This window comes from Dunckerocampus dactyliophorus, chromosome 3 (genome assembly GCF_027744805.1).
Source record: "Dunckerocampus dactyliophorus isolate RoL2022-P2 chromosome 3, RoL_Ddac_1.1, whole genome shotgun sequence".
Taxonomy (NCBI): Eukaryota; Metazoa; Chordata; class Actinopteri; order Syngnathiformes; family Syngnathidae; genus Dunckerocampus; species Dunckerocampus dactyliophorus.
This window is the reverse complement of record NC_072821.1, coordinates 20,086,354-20,113,740: the sequence shown is the minus strand read 5'-3', so window position 1 is coordinate 20,113,740 and position 27,387 is coordinate 20,086,354. Positions and strand designations below refer to the sequence as shown.

At 39.8% G+C, this 27,387-nt stretch overlaps 1 protein-coding gene across 3 annotated transcripts in view; it reads right to left on the bottom strand.

The window, feature by feature from the left end:
* gpc5a (glypican 5a) overlaps positions 1–27,387 on the bottom strand; it is a 172,994-nt gene that overhangs the window by 127,052 nt on the left and 18,555 nt on the right. For all 3 annotated transcript variants that reach the window (XM_054770652.1, XM_054770654.1, XM_054770653.1), the window contains exons 3-6: positions 5,467–5,927; positions 5,151–5,384; positions 4,477–4,607; positions 4,199–4,324 (exon numbers count right to left, since the gene is read on the bottom strand). In XM_054770652.1, coding sequence (XP_054626627.1) covers positions 4,199–4,324; positions 4,477–4,607; positions 5,151–5,384; positions 5,467–5,927 — 952 coding nt within the window. The remainder of the gene's footprint in view (positions 1–4,198; positions 4,325–4,476; positions 4,608–5,150; positions 5,385–5,466; positions 5,928–27,387) is intronic.

The following is a 27,387-nucleotide window of genomic DNA, read 5'->3' as shown; positions in this document are numbered from 1 at the left end:
GTGTACTAAAAATTTTCTGAATAATTTATTATATCCATCCATCCGTTTTCTATGCCGCTTATCCTCATTAGGGTCGCGGGGTATGCTGGAACCCAGCTGACTTTGGGCGAGAGGCGAGATACACCCTGGACTGGTTGCCAGCCAATCGCAGGGCACATATAGACAAACAATCATTCACGCTCACATTCATACCTATGGACAATTTAGAGTCGCCAATTAACCTAACATACACGTTTTTGGAATGTGGGACAAAACTGGAGTACCCGGAGAAAACCCACGCACGCACGGGGAGAACATGCAAACTCCACACTGAGATGCCCAAACGGAGATTCGAACCCAGGTCTTCCCGATCTCCTGACTGTGTGGCCAACATGCTAACCACTCGTGTAATAATATTTCTTTATTTGTTATTATTTATGTAATGATATTTGTCAATTTGTAAATATTTATATATATACTATTTGATTTATTTATATATAAGTATATATTTATAATAAATGGACATCTCTGCACATACTTCACACCTGTTTACGACAAATTTGTTTATAATTCATAATTATTTATAATCGTGTGCCACAGTGGGACAAAATTTGTGCAAGTGTCAAGGTGGCTTTACACTCATGTTACCCGATACAGACATAATAAAAGTAAATAAGACATTTAACATATAAATAAGACCAGTGCTTGTGTGTCTTGCTATAAATTTGTTCCCTTTGGGAGCAGAGTGAGTGACGGACAGGAAGTGAAATCGTGGCCGAGAGTTGAGTTTCAGCTTGTCGTGGGTTATGGCCGCAACAGTAGCCCGTGTTTTTAATCTGGATTTTTATTAGGGATTATTGTGCCAGTTGTGAGAGAATTCAAACCTGCAATAAAATCTTGTTGTTCCAGCGAACAAGTCTAATAACACCTAGTGACTAGTGTACAATACTACATCACAGCAGCTTTGAATGCATCTTTTGAATGCCTTACATATGTATTTTAGTTAATTCAGGCTTATTATTACTTGAAAATGCTTTACACAAAAAATATGTAACATTAGCTTGAACTAGAGACGGTGAGGAGGAGTGGTGTAGTCCCATTCTGACTGGTTGTGGTCGGTTGGTTAAAAAGTCCTGTATCCATACACAGATGTTATGGTGAAGACCTAGGTCGGACATCTTGTCAAACAGTCTGCTTGGGAGGATGGTATTAAAGGCAGAGCTGTAATCCACAAACATCAACTTTGCATATGTTCCTGTTTTTTCCAGGTGGAGCAGTACAATGTAGAGGGCTAGGGATAGCGTCGTAGTCAAACTGTTGGTTCTGTAAGCATACTGATGAGGGTCCAGAGTGGGTGGAAGAGCAGCCTTGATGTATTTTAGCACCAGTCTCTCCAGGCACTTTGTAATTATGGGTGTTTGAGCCACAGGCCTATAGTCATTAAGGCCTGGTTACTGCCGTCTGTTTGGGTACTGGTACTATTGTGGAGGTTTTGAGGCAAGTGGCAACAGAGCAATGAGACAGAGAGATGTTAAAAATGTATGTGAAAACCTCGGCGAGCTCCATGGCACAGTCCCTGAGGACCCATCCCGGTACACCATCTGGCCAGGCTGCTGCCTGTGTTGATGTTACGGAGTGTTCTCTGTACCTCAGCAGTCTGCAGAGTAAGTGCCTGGTTGTTTGACACTGGTGCTGGTACCATACCAGCCTCTATGGACCCCCGCTCAGAGCGACCAAAGAGGTTGAATTCCTCAGCTGGTGAAGAGTTGTTGCTGGTGGGCGAGTTGATGCTGTTTTGGCCGATGACGTGTCGTTTTGCTCGCCATGCACGTCGCGGGTCAGAGCTGCTGAAGTGGCTCTCTATCCTTCCCATGTAGGCCGCCTTTGCATCCCTGATGCCTTTTCTCAGTTCTGTACTGGCAACACTATGGCCCAGTCTACACGGGTACGTTCCTGAGATTTTCTTTTTTTTTTTTTACTGTGCCAGATCATTAAACTGTTGCATCCAGACAGGAACAAATCACTGAGTCAAAACGATGTAACACACAAGCACACCTATGTGTGGCACTGTGAACAAACACGCAGGCACAGCCACGTGACACACTAAATCAAAAAAGAAGAAATAAAGTCCATTATCTTCCGCTTTTCAAGACTTCCGAGGAAAGAAATTACTTCTGCGAGTCATTATTGAATACAAGACAACAAAATATGAGAAGAATGTCAACTGGGGTGAGTCATGTACGTCAAAATATTCAGCTACTATGTTGGTTTGTCGTCAAAGCTCACTTCTGGTCACGGGACGGCGACGAGGCAGCGGTGAGTCGGTGGCGTCATCGTTTTCGTATTGCCTGTATACACGGCAAGTACAAGACGGCATTTTTTTCCATTCTGGAAGTCGTTTTCAAAAAATACTGTTTCAGGTCACCCAGAACGCCGTTCTCGTGTGGATAAGAGGCTGAAACAATAAAATATTTTGCCGTTTTGACCTGAAAATGTTTCAGTGTGGATAGCCCCTATATTAGTGTGCGGGACGCCTGTAGAGTATAGGGAATATATAAGGTATGTCCCGAATCTGTGTGTTCTCACAAGATTTTTTAAGATTTTGTCAGGAATCACAACAATACAAGCAAAATTTACACATTCATCCATCCTTTTTCTACAGTGCGTGTTCTCTTTCGGGTTGAAGGTGAGCTGGAGCTTATTCCAGCTAAGTTTGGGTGAAAGGTGTGGTACACCCAGAACTCATCATCAGTTAATCACAGGGCACATATAAACAATCATTCTTCTTCACATTCACACCTATGGACAATTTTGAATTACCATAAATTCCGGTTTACAAGCCGCTATATTTTTCTTAAACCTTGAACCTTGCGTCTTATACAGTGGTGCGGCTAATTTATTAAATTCTAATCTCGTGACATCCCCTTTTCTTCATCACTACTACTAATTGTTTAAATACTGTGCCGCTTGCAAGTCAGTGAGGAAATGATAGCTCTTTCTTGGTCAGCCAATCACAAGCTATCAGTGTACTCACAACAAGCTTGTCAACCCATTGGAAGTCAGTGGAGGTCAGTATATACCGGTATAACAACATAACAGTCTGACTCACGGTGTCATCTTTCAAATAACACTTCATTAACAGCGCTGAATTCATCACACAGCAACTTAATACTCAAGAGGTGTATGTACAAATATACAAACAGGTCCCAATATGAGTTTATTGGGGTTTTTTTTACATTTTAACGATTTCCCATAAGACATTGCATCTGAACAACGTATTCATTGGGGCACTGCAATGATGTCAGCTTCCCTCTGGCTTTGGGCTCTGAGTCCTCTGGATCCCTCTGGTGGACAGAAGCAGCATTGCAGCACCATTTTCTATGCTTTCTGCGCTCCTCCAATGAAAGGGTTTTCTCAAACAAAATGCATTATGGAAACAGTTTAACATGTTGGGTTTTTTTTTCATATTAAACTCGTACTGATACATGTTTCTATTCTGAGGTGTAACATTTGAGTGTTAGTTACTGTGTGATGAGTTTAATGTTGTTTATAAGATGAAACCGTGAGTCAGAGTTATACTGAGTAATGACCTCCTGCAATTTCCAATGGGTTGACAAGCTCGTTGTGAGTTTTTTCATAGCTCATGATTGGCTCCTGTAGAGCTGATGTGGACATCTGTGGCTTATTCACCGATGCGGCTTATATAAGAACAAATCCGTTTTTTCCTCTAAATTTACACTGGAATTTACGGTAACCTAACATGCAACTTTTTAGGATGTGGGAGGAACCCTGAATGCCCAGAAAAAGCCCACGCGAGCATGGGCAACTCTGCACAGACATGTTTGTTCCAATGACGACTGGAACCCGGATCTCCAGACAGTAAGGCAGCTAACCACTATTCCATTGTGCTACCCTGTGTCACATTGCTCCTTTCATTTAATTAAAGAAAGAAAATCAAGTTTTTTTCTGATTAAAGAGGATTACTTTTTGTATAAAAAAATAATATCCTCCTATCGTCCTGCACACCTTTGTTTATGCAGCTATTGCAGCTATTAGAGAGACACTTTTTGACCCAAAATATCTCTTGTTTTCAATAAGAAATCATTCAAAATGGAAAGTGTTCTTAATGCCTGGGCTTCATTCAGAATTCAAAGATTCATTAACATCCAGCTGTTTGTGATCTGTCACTGAGCTTTCATAGTGAAGGTGTCAATCAAACCTCTTCACAATGTCAGTTCCATTCCAGCAGGACAGCCCGTCATCAGAGGCCAGCTCACTCACACACAACTGATCCGCCAGGCCGCCATAGTAGGTCCGATAGAGGCGGAGACTGTTTAGGAAGTCCCTGAAATCAGTAAAAATGAAATATAAATGAAATAAAAGACTGCCATCCAGACACCAGTCAAAACAGCTTGTGCATTTCATAAGAGTGTGTAGAAACATGGTGGCCTCTGAGTCTTTGACAATACTTTGTAAGCTAAAATGCAATGCAGTTACCTTCTCCTTACAGCAAGTGATTCGCCTGACACTGTAGTAGGAGTTTTAAAATGGCTGGACTCTCTGCTGCTGTGCTGGATACTGACTGTCTGTACAGCCTTCCTGTTTGGTGGGCCACACAATTTGTGCACCTATCATCCAATGAAAATAGAGAGAGAAACATGATGGTCTCTTACTGTACATTATAATGCTAGTCGTCTCTGACTGCACTGTCTAGCGTTAAAATAGTGTCACTACATAACCACTAGATGGCGTTGGTGTGTGAAAATCAGTGAAGCTCTGTATCATGTCACCTTTTTTAAGTGATGAATGTGGCAACTTAAAATTATTTTGATTACATTTCATTTATTAGGTTGTATTAAATGCTTTAAATTGATTTTTCAGAGTTCAGGGAGCAGATATCCACACTCACTGCACACTTCATTAGGTATACTCTTACAGTGATTAGATGAAAGAGCTGTAAAGCTGTAAAATGGAGCATTAGTATTTTTAAGGCACAATCTCTGATTTTGGTATTTTAGTCATGCATGTGTACCAAATCAAGTGAACAATATGGAATATAGAACAATATAGGGACTTTACCCATTATAGATATTTGTATTAAACTGACACTTATCCTCCTTTATGGATAGTACAACAGCACAAATCAAATGTCTCCACAAAGAGGGTCTGACCTGTGCTGAGATACGGGGTCCATTCCTTTGAGCATGTCCAACAGCGTCATGAAGCAGTGTGTGAACTCCCAAAAGCACTTTCTCCAAATCCTGCAGTCCGTGCATCCGAGCTGACAAACCCTCCAACGAGCGAACAAACTCCCTCCAGTGGATGTCGATCTCAGCCATGCTTGCCAAGCAGCCCCGCATCACGTTGAGACAGTAACCCATGCAGGGCTTGGACTGGGTTAAGCCCTGCGAAGCAAATGACTTCAGGATCAATTGTGCTTGCATTAATTCAAATCGATAAACAGATTTCAGAGCCATGTACTGTTACCTGGCAGTGGGGGCAGTAATGCATCTTCAGCAGGGCCTTTCGGCACTCGCGGCTCAGCTGCAAGTGGTCTGTCGTATTTATCACCTCAATGCCGAGGTGCAAGGCTTGAAGAAGAACCTTGCCAGAGACCCCAGAGCGAGCAATCTGATCAGCCAGCAAATTGGGCGCCCCACCAAAAGGCCGTACATCACGGCTCGATGAACTAACACACTCAGCATAGCCTGCTGATAGGTCGCTGAGGCCTGGGTTGATGAGGCGATTGTATACCAGTGGGAAGAGGGCGTCAAAAAATCTTTGGACTAAGTCTTCAACGTTGAGCTCAGACCCAAGCAGGAAGAGACTAATGTCAGTGAAGAGTTCCCGCACAGGACCCTCAACAAGGACAGCCATGTTGCCGTAGGACTCCCGGAGCAAGGCGTTGGTGTGATTCTCCGCCTGCCTCATCAGAACCTCAAATGTATCTGTGGAAATGAGAGCAGCGGGGACAGAGAAGATCATCTTGCAACTTCAGGGAATTAAGCAGTAAATATGTATAAATCCCAAGATGGGTCTGAGTACAAAACGTCAATGCGGAAACTGCAACATGACGAGAGAGGACAGTAAATCCATGCATTTATTATTTGGATGTGCACAGGCCATCATGGCTGCCATTGTGCTAGCATGTATGAACCACACTCTCTCTGCAAAGCTTATATTCCCCTGCTGGTATTCAAATCCTCTGCACATGTTTTAATCAATTTGCTCAGCACTATGGAACATGTACAATATAGTATAACTTTAAAGTATATTCAAGGAGGTATATCAAGTATAACTTAAAGTTAAATAAAAGTAAGTATATAAAGTATAACTTAAAGTTAAATAAAAGTAAGTACAGTATATAAAGTATAGCTTAAAAGTTTAATAAAGTAAATAAAGTTGGGAAATGGTGTCATCTAATGTTTGAAAATGAGAGCAAAGAAAACTCTGCTTTAACAACCGATGTGCATGAAATATGTGCACACTTTTACATTACATTCCTGCAGTGTCGCTGGTTACTAGAAAACCTCAGTGACAGTGAAAAAGTCCCACAAATAACCTCCCATAAAGAAGGCTGTCAGACCACTGTAAGTTTCTTTCAAGCAGAACAAGTCAGTTGGAGTCTAATACCAATAATAATAATTATTATTATAATAACAGCATCATTTCTTTAAAACATAACCACATGACCCTTAACATGGTGTTTTTTATACTGGGTGACCAAAAGTCTTGTTTTCCTTTATTTTCATAGTTTTTCATTGGGCCATTAAATTGATTGGCATTAGGGCACTCTGCTACATGTGAGTCATTTCTGTGCGGCTGCTGTGTGGGCGGGTTTTTTAGTTAGTCTTGTCAAAAAGCCGCAAAAAACAAAGAAAAAGCGAAACATCTTGTAAAACTGGGGGCCTCATAGAATAGAATAGAGTGTTTTTTATTACACATGTAAATATGTAGCAATATGCACACATTTACATCATAGAATAAAATATCAGTTTAAGAATGAGGTGATGTGTTAATGAGTATGAGTAGTGGTATTACACTGTAATACAGAAATTGCACAATATTTCAGTCATATTTGATATTGCACATTTGTAGATAGCGGGAAGAACAGGTGAGGTGGGGGTGGACATGCACAATGGCGCTTTAAATTCCCAAGTTCTTGCAACTTTAGAGGGGGCACCATCCATCCATCCATCCATCTATCCATCCAACTTCTATGCCACACATTTTTCCCCAAAATATTGGTTTAATTCCCAACCTTAACAAGCATTTGACCTCAGGTTCTTGTGTCCTTCTGTTTTTGGAATCTGTCACGCGCTGCTGTGATTCGTGTTGGTTTTTGGGCGTTGATCTCTATTGTTTGGTATTGTGTCCTTTTTTCCTTGCTTTTTGCAGCCTACTGCTCTTTGTTTTGTTTGTCTTTTCAGACATGGGCCCTCCCTTAGTCAGGCCAAGCTACTTGGCAGCGCAGCTGTTGTCTATCAGCCATCCCTTCTTATTGACCTCAGTGGCCGCAGGAGGGTGCTGGATTATTTTGCTTCATGGACGCCATTCCACGACTTCTTGTTAGCATTCAGCTACCTTTCACTTCTAATTAACCTGTTTAGCACCCTCCTGCTAGTCCTGTAGCCAGCCTGATTCTCAGGCAGTTTTTAGTTCCCTTTTGTAATCAGTTTTTTCTCTTATTGCTTCTGTTTTCTCATGGCTTCTAGACAATAGTTTTTTGTTTCTGTTACTTGCCCCGTAACACATCATAAAGAGACTTTTTCTTACCTGAGCTGGCCTTGTTACTGCATCCTGGGATTCAACCTTGTAACTAACTGCGACCCCCAGCCTGACAGGAATCATTTTCGTGCTGTTTTTTTAACGTTCTTCTTTTGGAATTAGTGTCTTTGGTTATACAGTAGATAGTGTTTTGTAATGTAATGTTGTTTTCAGTCATCAAAATATTGTTACCCTATTTTTACATATTTAAAATACATTTAGGAAAGGCAAGGCAAGTTTATTTATAGAGCACAATTTGTAATTATAAAGGTAAGTCAAAGTGTTTTACAGAAAAGAGCGATAAAATCACTTCATAAAATCATTTCATAAAACGTAAAGTCATTCTAGAATCATCACATAAAATTCCATAAAATCATTCCATAAAACATAAAAGTAAAAATTAATTACATGTGAAGAGTGGAGATAAAATCCGCACGGTGGATGAGTGGTTAGCATGTTGGCCATACAGTCAGGCGATCGGAAGGACCTGGTTTGGTTTGGTTTAATTTTATTAGAAAATGCATGCAAGTTACAATGGCATACATCATAGTTAAATCCACATGTCCAAAAGGAGTAGGAAGAAACACCGTTTATTTAATCCCACTGTCCATCCATTCCACATCTTGTACAGTACATATTACTCACTTCCTGTATTCCATATGTGATTTTTAATACATAAAATAATGATGAGGTAATGTAACAATGACAATGTAATTATTCCGATTTTTTCACGATTAATATAATAATAATAATAATAATAATAATAATAATAATAAATAAGTAATGATAAATAGAAACAAGCATAACAAAACGCTGAATACAATAATCAGTATAATAATAAATAAATAATAATAAATAGAGACAAGCATAATAAAGCAAGTTCAAGACTCTTCTGCCTTGTATTTTGCAAACATCAACTGCTTGTGTTGTTTTTTAAATTCACTCATCTCGGTGCACTGTTTGAGTTCCTTGCTCAATCCGTTCCATAATTTAATTCCACATATTGAAATGCTGTGGGGTTTTGCAGTACATTTAGCAATGGAAATTGCTTTTATAATTATTACCCCATATCTCCAAACAATAAGCTGGGTTTGAATCTCCGCTTGGGCATTTCTGTGTGGAGTTTGCATGTTCTCCCCATTCGTGCGTGGGTTTTTCTCCAGGTACTCCAGTTTCCTCCCACATTCCAAAAACATGCATGTTAGGTTAATTGGAGACTCTAAATTGTCCATAGGTATGAATGTGGGTGTGAATGGATGTTTGTCTATATGTGCCGTGGGATTGGCTGGCGACCAGTCCAGGGTAAGGTTTTACCTTGCCTCTCGCCCAAAGCCTGTTGGGTTAGGCTCCAGCATACCCCTGCGATCCTAATGAGGATAAGCAGCATAGAGAATGGATGGATGGATGGGGTGGAGATAAAATACTTTCAGTTGTCATATGCACAGCTGAATAGAAGGATTTTCGGCCTAGATTTGAACAAAGTTCAAAGTTGTCTCACATCTTCTGGAAGACTTATAGATTTTGGCAGCATACAAAAAAAACACAGCCTCACCATGTTTAGTCCTGATTCTGGGCACCTGCAGGAGACCACTCTCTGAGATTCTCAGAGCCTGAGATGGTTGAAATGACCCTAACATGTCAAAGATGTACTTTGGTTCTAGACCATGAAAAGACTAGTAAACAAGCAGAGGTTTTTTTAAAGTGTATTCTCTGAGCGACAGGAAGCCAGTGCAGAGACCTGAACACTGGATTAATATGGTCATGTTTTCTGGGTCTAGTCAGGACTCGAGTAGCAGCATTCTGGATGTATTGCCACTGTTTTACTGCGCTTTTAGAGAGCCCAGTGAGAAGGCTGTTGCAGTACTCTAGCCTGCTGGACACAAAGGCATGGATTAGTCTCTCTAAATCTGTTTTAGACACTTGTTCTTTAGGTGGTAAAAAGCTGCTGGTGCGACTGATTTAATGCGGCTGTTAAAGTTCAAGTCTGATTCCATTATTACCTCTAGACTTCTAACCTGATGTTTAGATTTTAGAGATAAAGTTTTAAGGTGACTAATAACACTTTCTCTTTGTTTCTGTGGGTCACTGACAATAATTTGACTGACTTTAGCTAGAAAAAATTGTTTTGTATCCAAACACTGATTTGTTTGACGCAGTCACAAAGTACAGTAAATCTACAGGTCTATGTATTCACCTTATGTGAATGTTAATGTTGTCTGCATAGTTGTGGTACGACACACTAACTGTGCATTAGCTGGCCTGCATGTACAGATTGAACAACAGAGGTCCCAGGAATGACCCCTGGGGAACCCCACAGTTCATAGCCATTTGGAGACACAGTTATCAAATCCAACAAGGTACTTCCAGATAGGACTTGAACCAGTTTAAAGGAGTACCAAAGATTCTCACACAGTTTTCTAATCTCTGTAATAAGATCACATGGTCAATTGTGTCAAAGGCAGCACTCAGGTCCAGCAGAACCAAAACTGAGACTTTGCCTGCATCTGTGTTCAGACGGATATCATTTGTAACCTTGATCAGAGCTGTCTCAGTGCTGTGATGGAGCCTAACGCCTGACTGTAAAGTATCAAACGCAAGCAAGAGAAAGTCAATAAGCTGTTGATATACACCTTTTTATTTTTATTTTTATTTTTTTGTTGCTCAGTGTCAAGACTGCTCCTCTTTAGAAGAGGTTTAATGACAGCAGTTTTAAGGCCTTTGGGAATGTTCCAGTCTGGAGTGAGATGTTAACTAGATGAGTGTGTTGTGGTAGAAAACTGCTCAGCACAGACTTTGGAAATCTAGTGGTAACTCATCAAGATAAACTAAAACTGTTTTGTCAATGATAGATGTGAAATGTGTCAGCTCGAGGTGTCTAGCTGGCTGCAGAGTAGTTATTCGTTCTGTGGAATTTCTTATGCATTGAACTTTGTCGTGAAAGAATATTGCAAACTCATTGCACTTAGATGTAGAAATAAGTTCTCAGGACTGTGAAACTAGAGGTTTTGTAGCAAACAGTCCACGGGCGTTGTTATAGCAGTTGGTGATTTCAGAAAAATACTGTAAATTCCAGTGTATAAGCAGCTACTTCTTTCTCAAACTTTAAACCCTGCGGCTTACACACCCATGCATCAATATGTGGCTAAAAATTACATCTCCCAAGGTGCTTGGTGTGGTCATGTTCTAATCTCGTGACATCTCCTATACTTCAGAACTACTACTAACCGTTCAGTCATTCAGAAAACGCTATTACTAAGACAGTCTATTGTAAGGACAAAAAACGAGTTCAGGAAACAACAAAACACACCGAGAAGCCACTCTTAATGTTTGCTGACCCTTTGTGTTCATCAAGACATGCTTACAAGGTGTGCTTTTTTTCGACACACAGAAAAGCAGTGCAACAAGCTTGCCCTTATCCCACTGACTGACTATTTTTGCTGGGGTTTTTTTGCAGCTTATACCTAAGCCACGGCCACTCTGACATCATGTGCTGATCATGAGTGGTGAGGCAATCATCAGGGTAAAAGCCTGGAGCTGTGAGGATTGTGAATGGGGTGGAAGGGGCTAGAGGGTACATTTAGACACTATGATGAGGGCGTTGTGGAGGAGTCTGACATGCCTGCAAGCACACTGTCTCAAACAGGCGGCATTAAACACAGAAGAACCTGTACAGAATTCTTTGCAGGTCCTCCGCGATGAAGCAGCGATAACTCAAAAGTGTGTGTTTGTGTGTTTATGTCTGTGTCGGTAATAGAGAGAGAAAAATGTGCTCATGAAATACAGTTTGAGATTATCACACACCGCGGGTGTATGAGGCAAAGGCGTCAAGTTCTAAGTGTCCCACAGGGATTGCAGTACGTGCCCCAGGTGGAGTTACACACACGAGAGTGTGGAGCTAATGAATCTCACCTGTCAAATGCCATAAATATATGTTTGAAAACAAAATTGTCTGTGTTTTATCTCTGCCTGACCTCAAAAATAAATCTTGTCATTCAGTAACTTCATCACTCTGACAAACATAAAAGGGCATGACTAATAACCAGAGTAATTCTTATGCAGGCAGGGCAAGTCTGAACACACACACACTGTCCAGACATTCTAATTATATTTTCCCCCAAAAAAGAGACTGAAGCAGCGTGTGCATGGAGGCGGCGTCAGCCAGCAGCGAGGCCTGCGGGCAAGCCTGAGGGCCGTCATGCACTGAGGGAGGGAAAAGGGGGATTCATGCAGATGAGTTGTGAGAATAATGTGTGGTAAATTGTTGTTTTGGAGTAAATTCAATTCGACCTACCACTCCTGCTGAACCTGGTGTATTTTCATTCCAGCTGCATTGATCCTCTGACAGCTCTGACACTGACAGCCAATGAAAGAACTACAGTCATGTGTAATAGTCATCCAACTGTGACCAACTGTTCCCATGTCAGTTATTTACATCTTACAGCTCATTTAACAATGTCAAAACTGGTTCTCACAACTATGATCACATTAATGTCTATCTCACACAAACCCTGATCATCCAACTGTATAAATCTTAAAAATAAGCAAGATGATCAAATATAACCATGTTGTATCAAAACAGAAAGTTATTTGATGAGGCCCCATAAGAGAGCTAAAAGGATTGTCTCGTTAGACAAACATGTTTCAATTCACATTTTATAATGAATAAATAAGTAAGATCAACTTGTTGGTTGAATTGAATAAATTCCTTCGGCTGTAGTATCTGGTCTAAATTAGCCAAAGCATGGAGAGATAATATCGAGTAATTTTATGTTGTATGATGCAGTACAGTTCTATGTCACTGCAAACTAACTTACAATCATAAAAACATTGTTAAATGAATAGTTATATTCATTTAACATAATAGCGTATAGTATTGCACATAAACTGTTGTATTATGGTACAAAAGATCCTCGGTTCACGTACGCCCTGTTTTGTGTGTTAACATAAAAAATGTACTCCAAAATGTAGCCTCGTTTTGCATACATTTTCCAGTTAGCGTACAATATGGCGCACATCTTGTCGTGTTATTAATGCACTACGTGGTCCAACTGTGTTCTTAATGTATTTTATCACAAAACGTCCTTGTTAGCAGCCTGATAACTTGCCAATACTTGGAAACAGGCGTCACTGCGCAATACTTTCCGGAAACTCAATCGGTTCTGCTCATGCGTGAGACCTACGTAACTTCCCGTAACTTATAGCAAATTTTTACGACAGCGTTTCTGCGATGTCACATGCTTTGGTAGTTATTATTATTTTTTTAAATGTATGAACGCAAATGGTCAATAACCATACTTAATATGTGTAGTACAGTGGGGGTTATTTTATTAGTGACTCTTATTAAAACATTTTGTTAGCATGTGGCTGTTTCTATCGTCTTATGACATCCACCAAGACTGAACTACGTAAAAACTTACGCAATGCACATAGCGCAGACGTAAACGCCATATCCGGTCATGTGTACCATACATACTGTAAATAAATACAATTAAACACATAAAATGCAGTGATATTTCAATGTACACAAACATTAGCAGAGCGCCATGATGGATTAATCTAAAGGATTCAGCTAGAGTTTATTTTTTCTAAACGGAGTAATACCATCCTGCCAACATACCTTCCATTAAATACTTTAGTGTGTATTTTTTTTGTGGCAAAAAAACTTTAAATATTTTATAGAACCAAGAAAAGACGGCTTAGAAATTACCCACTTGCACCATGGATATGATATAAAAAAAAGATTTATTATGTTGTAATTTCTCAAATCTTAACGTTTTCGGGAGTGGGTGGGGTGACGTATATTGCTGCCGTAAAATAGATCGAGGGACGGCGTAGCTTGCACATGTCTAACATGATACGGACGAAAAATAGGTAGACACGTTCTGCATATGCGTAGAACCGTAGTGACAACAGGAACCGGAAGTCAGCACTGTCGCCTCTCGATGATGTCATCATCAGTTGACTCTCTAGTTCTTTGGTAACTAACACGTTTACGGCACAAGTCTTTTGATGATGGCTGCAAAATAACCCACAATGCCGGCAAAGAAAGTTGCAAGTGCCAACATTTTGATAAAAAAGCACTATTGAATCCAAGACATAACCCATGGTAAAACACCGAGGTGGTGACGTATCCTGTAAGGCACATTCAGTTGGTAAACTCAAATGGGAATGTTACACAAGCTAATCTGTTTGCCCTGATACTGTATCATTCAGCGGAATCGAGTGCCCAAACAAACAATCCCACATGTTGGTGACTCAGTCTTGTCGTGTTACTATACACTGCGTGAGTCCAAATGTGTTCTTTAACATGTCTTTATTACAGAGTATGCCTGTTAGCCTGCTCTCAACTCCCACCCAGTAATCCCCCAGCTTCGTCCCCCAGCTGATGTCATCACAGGTTGACTCTGTAGTTTGTTGCTAACTGATACACCTACACAACAAGTCTCTGCTTTTTTATAGAGTATGGCTGCAAAATAATCCACCATGGGCTAAAGAAAGTTGTAAGTGCCAGCACTTTAATAAAGAAGGTGAGAAACATTATTGAATTCATGAAAGGAGTCATAGCAAAACCCAAATGGGCTGTCTGAATGGCTGTGATGTTAAATGTTCATTTAGACATTTAATTCACCATTTATACACATTTCCCATTGTTTTCTTCTTTCTTACTCTCTATAAAATGCGCTGTGTGTCGGTACGACTCGGTTTTTGACAGATTCTTCGGTACAGATTATAAATCAAGGTACCACCGAATTGTCAAATCTGCTAATTCAGCTGTCTATTCACTCAAAATTAGGCGCCCCTATGCACGGAATAAGTTTCTTAGAGATATTAGCACTGTTGAAAGTTTAGAGTGTGTTGCTTTTGGATGCAGACAGATACCACAGTAGCGAGTGTGGCTTGTCTGTGTGTGTGTTCTGAGTGTCAATGACCTGCCTGATAAGAAGGAAGCAGGTATGTTTGTATTTCTGACAGCAGGAGCGCCGAGAGGAGGCTGAGCCAGCATGATAGAAAGCACTCACGGTTATGGCTCGGCTTCATTTAACAAGCAGCTGGACACATGGTTGGTATCACGGCTGATGTGAGGTAAAGAACCCAATGTGTTTTGGGAGAGAGTGTATGTGTGTGTTCATTGCTCTTTATTCACAGTCAAAACACAGCCTTTATGCTGTACTCGCTTTAGAAATCAAGGTCAAGGTCTAAAAAGCTGAAACACTTGAACCAATTGAAATGAAATTAAAAATTACTTGTGTCTTGTATGTGTCCATTTTATGCATTAATCAGCATCGCTCCGATTGTCATGTGACCTAAATATTGGTACTGTATGAACAATTAATCTTCAGTATCATCAGCCATCATCTAGGCCCATTGGCTTTCAATGCCAATTACACAACCCGTTCAGTTGAATGAATGTATGGTAGCGCTTTTCTCCACGTCTAAAAGGCTTTCACGTTTGATCCCATTTTCTTCCTGCCTCCCATAAATGATGCACTCTTTTTTTCTAAGTAGGATGATCTAGTTAACTGTGACAGTGTGAGCTAATCCGATGAGAAGTTACACTTAAGGTCAAGATTTCTGGCAGTTGGCAGTGAAAAGCGGAAAAGTATTTCTATTTCATTTCCCTCGTGTCATGTGCTAACGCTTACTTGCTTGTCTTTATCCAGATGAATTCTCTGTAAGGTCACTGTGATATTTAAACATGAATACCAGGGCACAGATCAAAAAGAACAGTGGAAACAAAGGGTTAACAACAGGTACATTGGTCCAATCTAATGAGATACAAAAGCTGTATTAAAAAACTGCACAAAGATACTAATTCTCAACTTTAAGTGCATTTCTGGTGCGAGTAAGTAACCAAAGTTCTAGAACCAGCTGTCAACATGATGTAAAGCAGTTTTACACCAGTACAAACTACACTCACAATGATATTAACACAATGTTAAATAAATACCTCTCTGACAGTGTCAAATATAAAAGACAAGCTTTTGTACTGGAGTAAAATATATTCAAACTGTGTGTGGGTTAACAGTAGGAAAAAGTTCATGGCATGCTATTTGTTACTTTATCCACTAGAGGGAGACAATTTTTTTAATGGTAGCCATCAAATATGCAAAACCATATTATGGAAGTGTTTGGGTTTTAAAAAAAATTTTTTTTATCATTTTAAAATTTCTGAAAGACATGGATAGGCGCACGCACACACACTCGCACATACACACAAAAATGCATGCACACAAGGTTGACTGTAGAGCTCACATCAACATCAGATACATTTTTATTTGAAGTGTTTTCAGAGCTCAAATGCCAACAGCTGACGTCAAATACTGCAAAGATTGCTTCTGTTAATATGATTCATTCTCTCTGAATGGCTGCGACCACAACACAGAAGCACAGTGACACGCTGTATGTCTAGACAGTCAAAAGCTCGGGGGATTCACTGCAAGAGGGTGCCAAAAAAAACTGTATCATTATTATTGATGGGAGTTGAGCGCTGCCATAAGAGATGTCTGTGTTTTCTAGACCAATACATTATTAAAAATTAATTCCGTAAAATGATGTTTCGACTTTTCTACTTTTTACATATTTTGTGTCAATCAAAGAGAGTTCTGTCCTGCATTATTTACTTGGCATGTATATGAAAAATTATTCCTGAAATGGGAGTACAGTGGAACCTTGGTTAGTGTGTTTTTTGGTTAATGTTGAAAATTTTCAGTTTGAGCAAATTTTTCGGTTAGCGTACAATATGGCGCACATCCTGTGCTATTAATACACTGTGTAAGTCCAACTATGTTGTTAATATATTTTTAATCACAAAATGTCTTAGCAGACTATTAGCTTGCCGGAAGTCAGCTCTGATGTCTGTCTATGATGTCACGTCAACGGTTGATACTGTAGTTATCGTTAGGTCTGTCAAATTGATTAATCGAACGTTAAAATAAAATGACGATCATTTTCAGTGGTCTCAATAACATTGATGCTCCTGTCCTCCCCTCTTTGTCCCTGCACGTGGAGGCACGGCTACCATGGCTAGCGGCAAATTAGCCTCATGAGTCAGCATACGTTGACATGAATGACAGCACAAAATAGATACCTTATTTATATTAATGTAAATACAATGTTAAATACTCTTGAGAAATTAAAGTTTATTGCTTTTGATGCAATGTACTGTCATTATTACGCTATATAATTAATGAAAAAATGGTCTCAACGAATGTTGTCAATTATCAAAGATAATTTACAATAATTTGTAGGACAATTATCAACCATCAAAATTTGTTACCGTGACAGGCCCAGTTGTTTTTAACACAAAATACGTTTTTGTAGTTTTAAAATTATAGTTTTACATGCATATAAAAATTCTAAATGCATATACAGCAAAAATTTGTTTTAATTAATTTTATTCCATGTAAGGATAAATTATATATATATATATACTGTATATATATATATATAAACAAGGGAAAAGGAGCCGCATAGACCCCTGTTTATTGATGAGACTGAGGTGGAGAGGGTGAAAACCTTCAAGTTCCTTGGCACACACATCAGCGAGGACCTCACCTTGTCTCACAACACCCAACAAATTCTGAAGAAGTCCCAAAGGAGACTGTACTTCCTGAGAAGACTGAGGAAATTTGGCATGTCCACCACAATCCTTAGTTGCTTCTACAGATGCACTATCGAAAGTGTCCTTACCGCCTCCATCACTGTTTGGTACGGTAACTGTACAACACGTGACAGGAAGGCACTCCAGCGGGTGATCAAGACCTCACAGAACATTGTTGGGGCAGCCCTCCCCTCACTGCAAGACATTTATAAAACTAGAGTCCTACGAAGAACACACAACCTCATCAAGGACAGCACACATCCACAACACTCATTATTCACACTCCTACCGTCAGGCAGACGCTACAGGAGTTTGAAGTCCAGGACCACAAGACTGGCAAACAGCTTTTACCCACAGGCCATCAGGCTTCTCAACGAAGCACTCACACACGCCGCACGCAACACACGCACACACTTCTGTTGTTGTTGCTTAATTTATTGGTATTAATGTTTCTTATGTTCTTATTCTTTCTTGTGTTTTCTTTCTTTTCTTGTGAGAATGAACAGAATAAGAATTTCATTGCATGGTATAACTGCCTGTTTTACTGTGCATATGACAATAAAACTCTTGAATCTTGAATATATATATATATATATAGTGGTTAGCATGTTGACCACAGTCTCCGTTGAGCATCTCTGTATGGATTTGCATGTTCTCCCCGTGCGTGCGTGGGGTTTCTATGGATACTTTGGTTTGCTCCCACATTCCAAAAACATGCATGTTAGGTTAATTGGTGACTCTAAATTGTCCATAGGTATGAATGTGAGTATGAATGGTGCCCTGTGATTGGCTGGCGACCATCCAGGGTGTACCCCGCCTCTCGCCCGAAGACAGTTGGGATAGGCTCCAGCATACCCCGGGACCCTAATGAGGATAGGCGACATAGAAAATAGACACGAAGGTGGTGTCCGTGTTGATCTTGCTGCGCCATTGTGTCTTTTACAAGAATAACGTCTGCAGTGAAGGTAAAAGCGACATTAAATGAACAGAATAAGATTTTCATTGCATGGTATAACTGCTGTTTTACCATGCACATGACAATAAAACTCTCTTGAATCTTGAATCTTGAATCTTGAATCATGTATATGTATTTATGTGCACATGTATGAATTGTTTTCTACATTTAAAACTCTTTAAAAAAAATTGTGTTAACATTTTTGGCTTTCTGGAACAGAGTCATTGGATTTACATTATTTATTATGGGAAATAATGATTTGGTTAGAGTCAGACCTTCTGGAATATTAACCAAGTTTCCACTGTATAGTAACTGGTAGCTACAATATTCTAGCCAAGCTACCCCAACAAAGCAGCAGAACATTAAACTGATGGATTTGTAGAAAGTTAAAATAAACTGGTCTATAATCTCTGCTGGTACTGGTGCATATTTAAAGACCACTTTTGTGTCAAGAATGTGAGGGAATATGACATGAACTCGACCTGCATGAAAGCTAACAGCTCCGATATAATGTAGAGGAGACAAGAGATAAGAGGATAGAGCATCAACATTAAATTGTCACGTCTGCATGCTTGCAGGACACAACGCAATGCAGAAAGTGTGCGTGAGACCGCTCGGTCTACCTGCAACCACTGATCTACAAACAAAACAGCCAGAAAGACCGAGGCCATTCTGTGCGGTGTGTTTGTTGGTGTTGAGACATGTGCAAGCACGTTTGAAGGAGGGGGAGCGAAAAACATGAAAAACAAAATATCTGCCTGAGCCAAAAAAGGTTTCATCCAGACTGGATTATCCGTTCGACCCCCTGCTTGAATTTGCACTGCAAAGACCAACAAAGTGACTTACAAATAACTAAGACATATTGAGAGCCCTGGGCTATTTTTTTCCTGCGGTTTCAATAAAGAGGGTATTGTTTCATAGCCTGCACAGAGGTGTTGCAGACATGTGTACCCTAACTCAAACAGAGGAAGTGGCGTGCATGAGGAGTATTCAGCCATTTTTATATTTTTTTTTTAGTCTCAGACTCAAACTCGCCATGAGCCCTTATCTGCATACTTCCTCTTTCACATCAGTAAAAGACATTTGCCACTGATAAGGATATAGCCAGACTTGTTGCCATGAATCTGTCATAAACGCACCTGACTATCAACAAAACAATACTCCTCTCTCTATCAGTCTGTCTTTGCCCTTTTGCTCTCCATCTTTCCACCCTGCTGCTCTCCTCCTCCACCAGGCTTAAAAGTCAATATTTGAAGATCAGTTGCAGCTTTCAAACACTTCAAAGAGCACAGAGCTCGGCTGTGAACATAGCCTTTAATATGCCGTTCAGGAAAAGAAGCAGAGGGGGTCAATAAAGTAGGACACAAGAGCTTCTTTTCAAGGAGTGTGTGTGTGCACGCGTGTGGCTGCGTGTGTGCGCGCGTGTGTGCATGTGTGCCTTGTACATGCAGGTCAAACATCCTATACATGAAGAAACACAGGTCAGAGTTTGTAAATATACGGTCCAACAAAATAACTATCCGAAGCCCCTCACACATACGCACAAAAGATCCCAAAGGGAGAGCTGGCACAGTGAAAATCAGAATATCATAATAAAGCATTCATTGGTTTTCAAAGGTGGCTCTGTTTGAGGCTGCTGAGTCCTTCCTGTGACTGAGGAACCAGTGGGTCTGTAAAGCAGGCACAGTGCACGCAGCACGCCTCTAATTACTCTACTGAACTTGGTAATACAAACAGGTCGGCAAACGTTTCCTGAGATATTAAAAAGGGTAAAAAACCACAACCTCATAGTGTTAGCAAAAGTTAGCCTGCTTTTGCATGGGATTGAAATGTGCTCTTTAATAAAAAAAGGTTATTCTTTGACTTATGCTCCCAATGTACAAAATCATTACTTATACCTCATTCACCTGCGGAAAAACATGAAAAAAAAATGAAAAACATAACCTTCCTGGAAAATGTCACACAGAACATGGAGGCATTTGCAGTAACACATTTCGCTACCATTTTCCTTTGTCCACAAGGTTGACATCGTTTACTCTCTAATAAGTCTTAGATTGAAGAATATTCAGAACTGTTTTGATGGTGTTCCACTACAATATATCACATCCAGTATGTACTTCAAGTGACATGTGTCTCATACAGTACAGTGGAACTTCAGAACACATTTGGACTCATGCAGTGTATTGATAACACGACAAGACGCAAACCAAATTGTATGCTGTAGAATGTACTGTACGTAAATCAAGGCAAAATTGTGCTGTAAATTTTTACCAAAAAGCTCGCTAACCAGGCAAAAGGACGCTAACCAGGCAGACACTGACCGAGGTACCACTGTAAATCAACTTCAAGCTTCATATTTCGCGTCTTCACTATATCACGTTTTTCAAAAATACATGAATTAATAAATCATGCTGTTTTGTGGTTAAATACAGCCTGTTATTGATCGATGTGCACATTTAAGAAAATTTTACATATTTTCTTGCCTAAACTAAGCATTTTCTAGCAAAAAATAGCTAAATGAACGACAATACAAGAAGACGTATTCAGAAGATGCATTCAAAGACGTGATATGTAGTATTCTACACTGACTGGTCACTAAGTGACAGTAGCATTACTGTAATGTTCCAGATAAAGCACCAGATTTGATCGCTAGGAACAACAGACTTTGAATGTCGGTTTGAATTATCTCACAACTATGAAAATATTTCATTTATCAATTAGGAATTGTACATCATTTATCACGGTCGGAAACCAATTAACAACGCGATAAACAAGGGATTACTGTATTTTGCATTGTTTTCTGCATGTAAAACTATAATTATCCTCTATGAAATTAATTTTTGATCATATTTTTGGGTGTCCTTAAGGGATTCATTGGATTTACATTATTTTCTGCGGGAAAAATTGCCTCGGTTTACGTACGTTTCGGTTTTTGTCAGACCTTTTGGAACGGATTAATGATGAAAACTGAGGTTTCACTATGAAAAATAAAATAAGGTAATGGACTGCATTTTTCACTTCAGCTATCAATGTTGTGCCATTACCACAAGGATGACGGTGTATGTTGTCATGAAAGAAAGGCAAACGCTCATTCACATAGTGTGTCGGTGTCTTACCACACCAAGCATTAAAAAACAAATGGGGATCTATTTGACCTGTTTTCTCATGCTTCTTATAGAGGAGTAATGATACTAACAAAAAAAAGATGACGAATCAAAGACGATCAAAGACGATCAAAAAAGACGAATCAAGCTAATCTCATGTAGAAGTGAGAAGAGGATTTGAAAGCAGTAGTGACCTCCTAGCTGTAAAGATTCATGAGCCGCATATGCCAGGATGTTGTTGATAAGCAGGACAATTATGCCATTATATGTGCCATGTAGAGAATGACAGGATGAGGGGGAAGAGCTAAAATAGGGAAGCACACACAAGGCTTAGTGTGTTGCTGTGTTTAGGATTTCATCGCTCAGACGACTCAATAATCCCTGGAGACTCCTGCGTTATGCAGGAAATACTTCCTTCCTTCAGACTGACAGAGGAAGCAATTTCTGAATCACAATTCGGAGAGTTCGGGAGAAGTGTTCTGGAAGCTTTTCCTCAATGCCTGAAATAAATCTCTTTTTCTCTGTGTGATGTAGAAGAGTGACGCCTCACCTTATTTTAAGAAGGAAAGCCCGTTGTGGGTTTAGGTTTTAGCACCAAACCACCAAATAGAGCACACGTGGTTTGCGTGGGCGTCTCAATCATTGCTTTGCCCTGCAAAAAAATGTTTTGCAGCCTCGTCGACTTGACTGCACACACATGACACTGTGATATTATTCTGCACTACTCTACATAACTCAGTAAATCTCTAAAAAGGGTATAAAACATGTCATAAAAATCCAGTTATGGTTTAGGAGCAAGCTGTATCATCTCATCTAGAAAATGGCCCAAAGACAAGCACCAGCAGCTATAAATCTCCATTTCAAACGCACACACGGGAGACAAACCATGCAAAATGCTGACAAGTGTATGTATTTTTAGAGCTCATCTCCATGCAGTGGGTGGCTGTAAAGTGGATATTGTAGTGTGCGTAGATGTGTGTGGTATCATTAGGGCACAGCAGTAGCCTGGAATGCAGTGGCAATTTTGTATGGTGGCGAACCAACCAGCTCAATCAGTTGACAACATTTTTCTTTTTATTCTAATATGCATTTTAGAATTGTTATGGAGTCACGTTTCAATTATAGACTTGAAGTGTATAAATAAAGTACTACTAGTGTTATTTTCGGAGCAATTTCCTCAGTGTGTCTGTCTGATTTCCTCTTTCGGCTCTGTCCAGGTGTACAGCACCATAAGCCCCATTCAAACAGCCAAGTGGGCGGGGCTGGCATATGTCAGTATTATTAATGGTCTATGGGATAGTTAGGATTGAGCCCTGTGAACTTTGCCTGGCAATCAGTGGCCAGAAAGAAACGTGACATAAACAGAAAAAAGAGCAATTCTGTTGCTCTCGTTGCTTTGTCTGCTTCGCTCTTAATATTTGTGTTATCTCTGTGATTTATAACATTGCAACAAACCAACTCACCAAAGCACCTGACTAAAAACAAAATAAGGCACCCTATCAAGGTATTGTTTGGATTTGGTAGAAATCACATACAGACGGCTAGCATTAAGATATATTTATGAGAAACAACAACATACAACTACAGTTTGCATACTTTGGATTTCTGTGGTGCTACAAAGCTGTGCTAAAATAAGATGAGCTGCATGGCATGTTGTACACAAGCAAATGAAAATAAGACCGCATGTCATTAAGTGACATGAACATGTGATTAGAAAAGTGATGCTCTGTGGCTGGAAGATGGAGGGAACGGGAAGAGCTGTGGTTAGTCTGACTAGTTTGTTTCACTGAAGTAGCCCAAACGGCTGTATTGTTGAAGGCTATTGACTCTGAATAATCCAGCTTCCCTCTAAATCCTCATCCTCTGACTTCAAACACTGTGCAAAGACTTTCAATAGGATCTGGCATCCTCCCAAACCTTCTCTCCATCAGTCGCTCATTCTTCTCCACTCTCTGTCCTCCCCTGGATCAACTGTCCACAAAGCCGAGCCCAAATTCATGTGGGAATCTCAAGGAGGCCCCCGCTTTGGATGGGGCACACACATGCGCTCATATACACACACTCTGCTTGGAAGTAGTGACAACAAAAGAAGGCACGTCTGTAGGCCCGGTGCACAAAGAGGCGGCCAAATGAAAGGTCTCGTACAAAAGAGCGAAGGGCAGCTGTGTGAGTCAAACCTGGATTTCAAACAAATCCACCCAGTGTTCAACATATTCAAAATACTCAACTATTCATCTCACAACCAGCCAAGCCTGTGTGAGAGCTCTTATTCCAGAAAATATCATGATGCCACTGACATGGACGTGGTCAAGACTGGGACACCTGGCCATTACACTTATAGCAAATAGCAGAAATATAGGTTTGGTCTGCCCTTTGCAGCGATAGCAGCCTCCTCATTTCTGGGGATGATTAGCTGTTAGTACAAGTAGTAGTTCTTTGCAGTCGTGGACTCCCAAAACTACATCTTCTGCATCTTTGTTACCCAACTTTGTTTCTTCGGGTAGGAAGCACTGTAGCATAGTGGTGAGCACATCTCCCTCACAGTTAGGAGATCTGGGTTTGATGCATGTTCTCCCTGTGTTTGTGTGAGTTTTCTCATCCAACATCCCCAAAAGATGCATGCTAGGCTAATTGGAGACTCCAGTTAGGTTTCAATCCTCCAATAGTTTGAAATTATTCATAAGTTTGTTTGTCTATGTGTGCCCTGTGGATGACCAGTCAGCTGAGACAGGCGCGATCCTAATAAGGACAAGCGGTATAAAAAATGGATGACTGGCATAAGCCAGCCTGATGATTCATCCATTGATTAAACCTATCTCAATACAGCTGTCCACATACAGTAGTGAAGCTGTGATTGCCAAAAAAAGGCTGCAATGATGTATGAGAAGAGGGGATGTGAATACTATGCCAGCATTCACTCAAAGAGACAAAGTACATCTGATGCGTTTAGGAAATAAACAGGTCATTTGCTCATTAAACCAATGTGCTGGATCATTTAGAGCTCTCGCTGAAATTATGGTGCTATAAAAGTTAGGTGATCATCACAGTTGGTTCCAGGTTTTACTGTATTCCATTCAAACATTAACCTAACATAAGGTTCCGGGATCAATCATTCAGGTTCAGAAAATAAAACAGATTGGCATTGACCCATGACTGGATTAATGTGAAATAATGGATAAAAACATCACAAATATTGCATAAGTCAATTATAATTAGTCATTTGCAGGGAAAACCAAAACCCATGTCTGAAACATGTCTGAAACGCCATATATGATACACATTTGATTCATTCTACTATTGTTCGGACCACTCATACAGTTGTTTTCAGTCTAGTAAATGATGGTCAATGATAAATTACACTTTTTAAAAAGTTTCTCCAAAGGGTGCAATCCAGTTTATCTTGAAATGGAATTTAACATTCACTCTCAGCACAAAAGTTCCTGAAAAAGAGTCTTATGCAAAGAAGCATACGTTGCCAGTATCCGCAAAGCAGCCAATTACTGCACAACATAGACATTTTACTGGAAGGGAAACTATGGTACTATAAATATAGTTATAGTTGTAGGGCAAATCAGGGCTGGTCATAGTCGAATATCTTGGAACAGAAATTAAAAAAAAAAAAAGAAGAGTATTACAAAAAAGCAGTTGAGTGCCCGCTGCTCTAGTGCTGCTTTTATGTGACTTCCCTGAACACCGGATGTTAATCATACGGTAACACAGTGTTCCATACGAGGTTGGACGCAAGAAATTATTAATAGTGACTCGCGCGTATTTCACTCTTCTTTAGCCCTGCGCCACTCCCTTGTTACGTTTTTGGATCCTTGCATATTGCGGCAGTCATCAGTCATCGCAATTTTCCTCCTCCTTTATGTGACAAAACCAAAGATTTATTTATTCCGTAATGGTGCCCTACAGCCGCGTAACTTCTACCTTCCTTCAACATGTCCAGAAGTCCAACTTTTTGTGCGATGGGTGCAGAACGTTTCGTCGACATTGTGGGTTTTGTCAGGGAGAAAACTTGTAAACATACAGAGTTCAGAGTCACACTGCAAGGCAAGCTGTTTGTTACCGATGAACACAACAGGACCCACAGCACTGCAGGACAAAGCAGATTGATTGACAATGGTCTACAGCCAATCAGGACGCAGAAGACAATGGGCGTATTCTCCCTTAGCCAATCAAGACCCAGAACACAATGCGCGTTAATACATTATTAAAAAAAGCACTAAAATTGCACCAAAAAATCAGCAAAACAGCGAGGCCGCGATGTTACGAGGGAACACTGTATAACAATTAATAGAGGCAAAGTGTTTATGTTATGTCTGGGGTAAACGTAACATATTCTGAATGTTTATGCAACTGAAAACACAAACAAATGATTCAGCTTTATGAGAATATTTGCTCCTGACATACAGGATCTCTATTACCAATTAACAGTTCAGTGCGCTGCCCTCTGCTTTCATTTACACTCACTAGCAAAAACATTAGAACCTAAACAATCAAATGAATGAAGTCGTTTTTAAAGAATTGCATTTGTAAATATTGTAATGCTCACTTTCAACTGGCAAAATATTGATTAATTACTGCGTCATATTGGGTGCTGTTTATCATATTTTGGTTACCCTATGTAGTTAAATGGGAGGGTGTTTTAGGAACTTTCAAAATATAATCTCAACAATAACCATATTGTTAAATTAATATCTCTCTCACACTATCAATCGAAAGTGAAATTTGTTATCTATTTAGAGGACTGGATCTCATTGCATGTGTACCTTGTACTGGTCATGTGTCTTGACTGCCAAAGAGGAAGTGGCTCCTTTCTCACACAGTTCATACTACAACGCTGTTGAGACGATCTCTAATTAAGCTGGCTATATTTGTTTGCACTCACTTTGTTTACATGCAGTAGCAATATCACATTATTGCATGGATTTGGTTAAAACCAGCTTTTAATTAGATCATGTTCGGCTGCTTAAGGATGGTATTATCACACTGCGATTGGAAACCAGATAATAAAAATAATGATCGCATAAAATACATATAAATGTTTGCTCACTGATCTGTGTGCTAAATGTATTTTCTGTGTGTTCCCAATCATTTTTCACATTTTCTTTCGTAAAAAATTGTTGAATTTGGCCATTTACTGATCAAATACAGGGCAGAAACTGTTAGTGCAGCGGAGGCAAGCATCACCTCAACTCTGTAAGAACTCAGTAAGAAAAGTAGCTATTGGCTGACCGAGAAGTCGCTAGATGGTGTCACCGGCTAATTTGCATATTATTTGCATATGATGTAACAGATTCTGTAGGAAAAAAGCATAACCTTGTACGTTACTATACTCCTATCTGGAATAATCCTGACATCTTGCTTCAAAAAAAAACATTAGATGTTCCGACATGGCACGAAAAATAAGTTGTATGAAAAATATTATAAAAAGAAACAACTTTATCTCTATTTATGACCTTGTTAGACAGTATGGAATAAACCATAACAAATTTCTTGAATACAACCAAAATTAAATCTATAATTAGAGCAAGTTTCAGTAATCTATCATGGGAAAGCAATACCACCATTGACCAATTTTTACAAATATCTACCCCTAAAGCATTATCTAAATTATATATTCTACTTTCAATAAATGACAACACAGTCGGCGTTCCAATCTCCAAATGGAACTCCGATTTATCTACAAGCTGTGACCCTGAATTCTGGAAGCAAATATGTCTTAATGCTTTCCGGTTAATCAAAAATCCCAATCTCCAGTTGGTTCAGTTTAAAATCCTTCATAGAGTACATTACACAGGACATAGAATGTTTAGAATGGGCTTAACTGACTCTAACATCTGTACACCCTGCTCAGACCGTAGAGTAGATGACTACTTAAACTCCATGTGGGCCTGTGCTACCATTAATATTTTCTGGCACGGAGTGTGTGAGGACCTATCTTTGGTACTTGGGATCTTCATTCCTACTTCCCCATT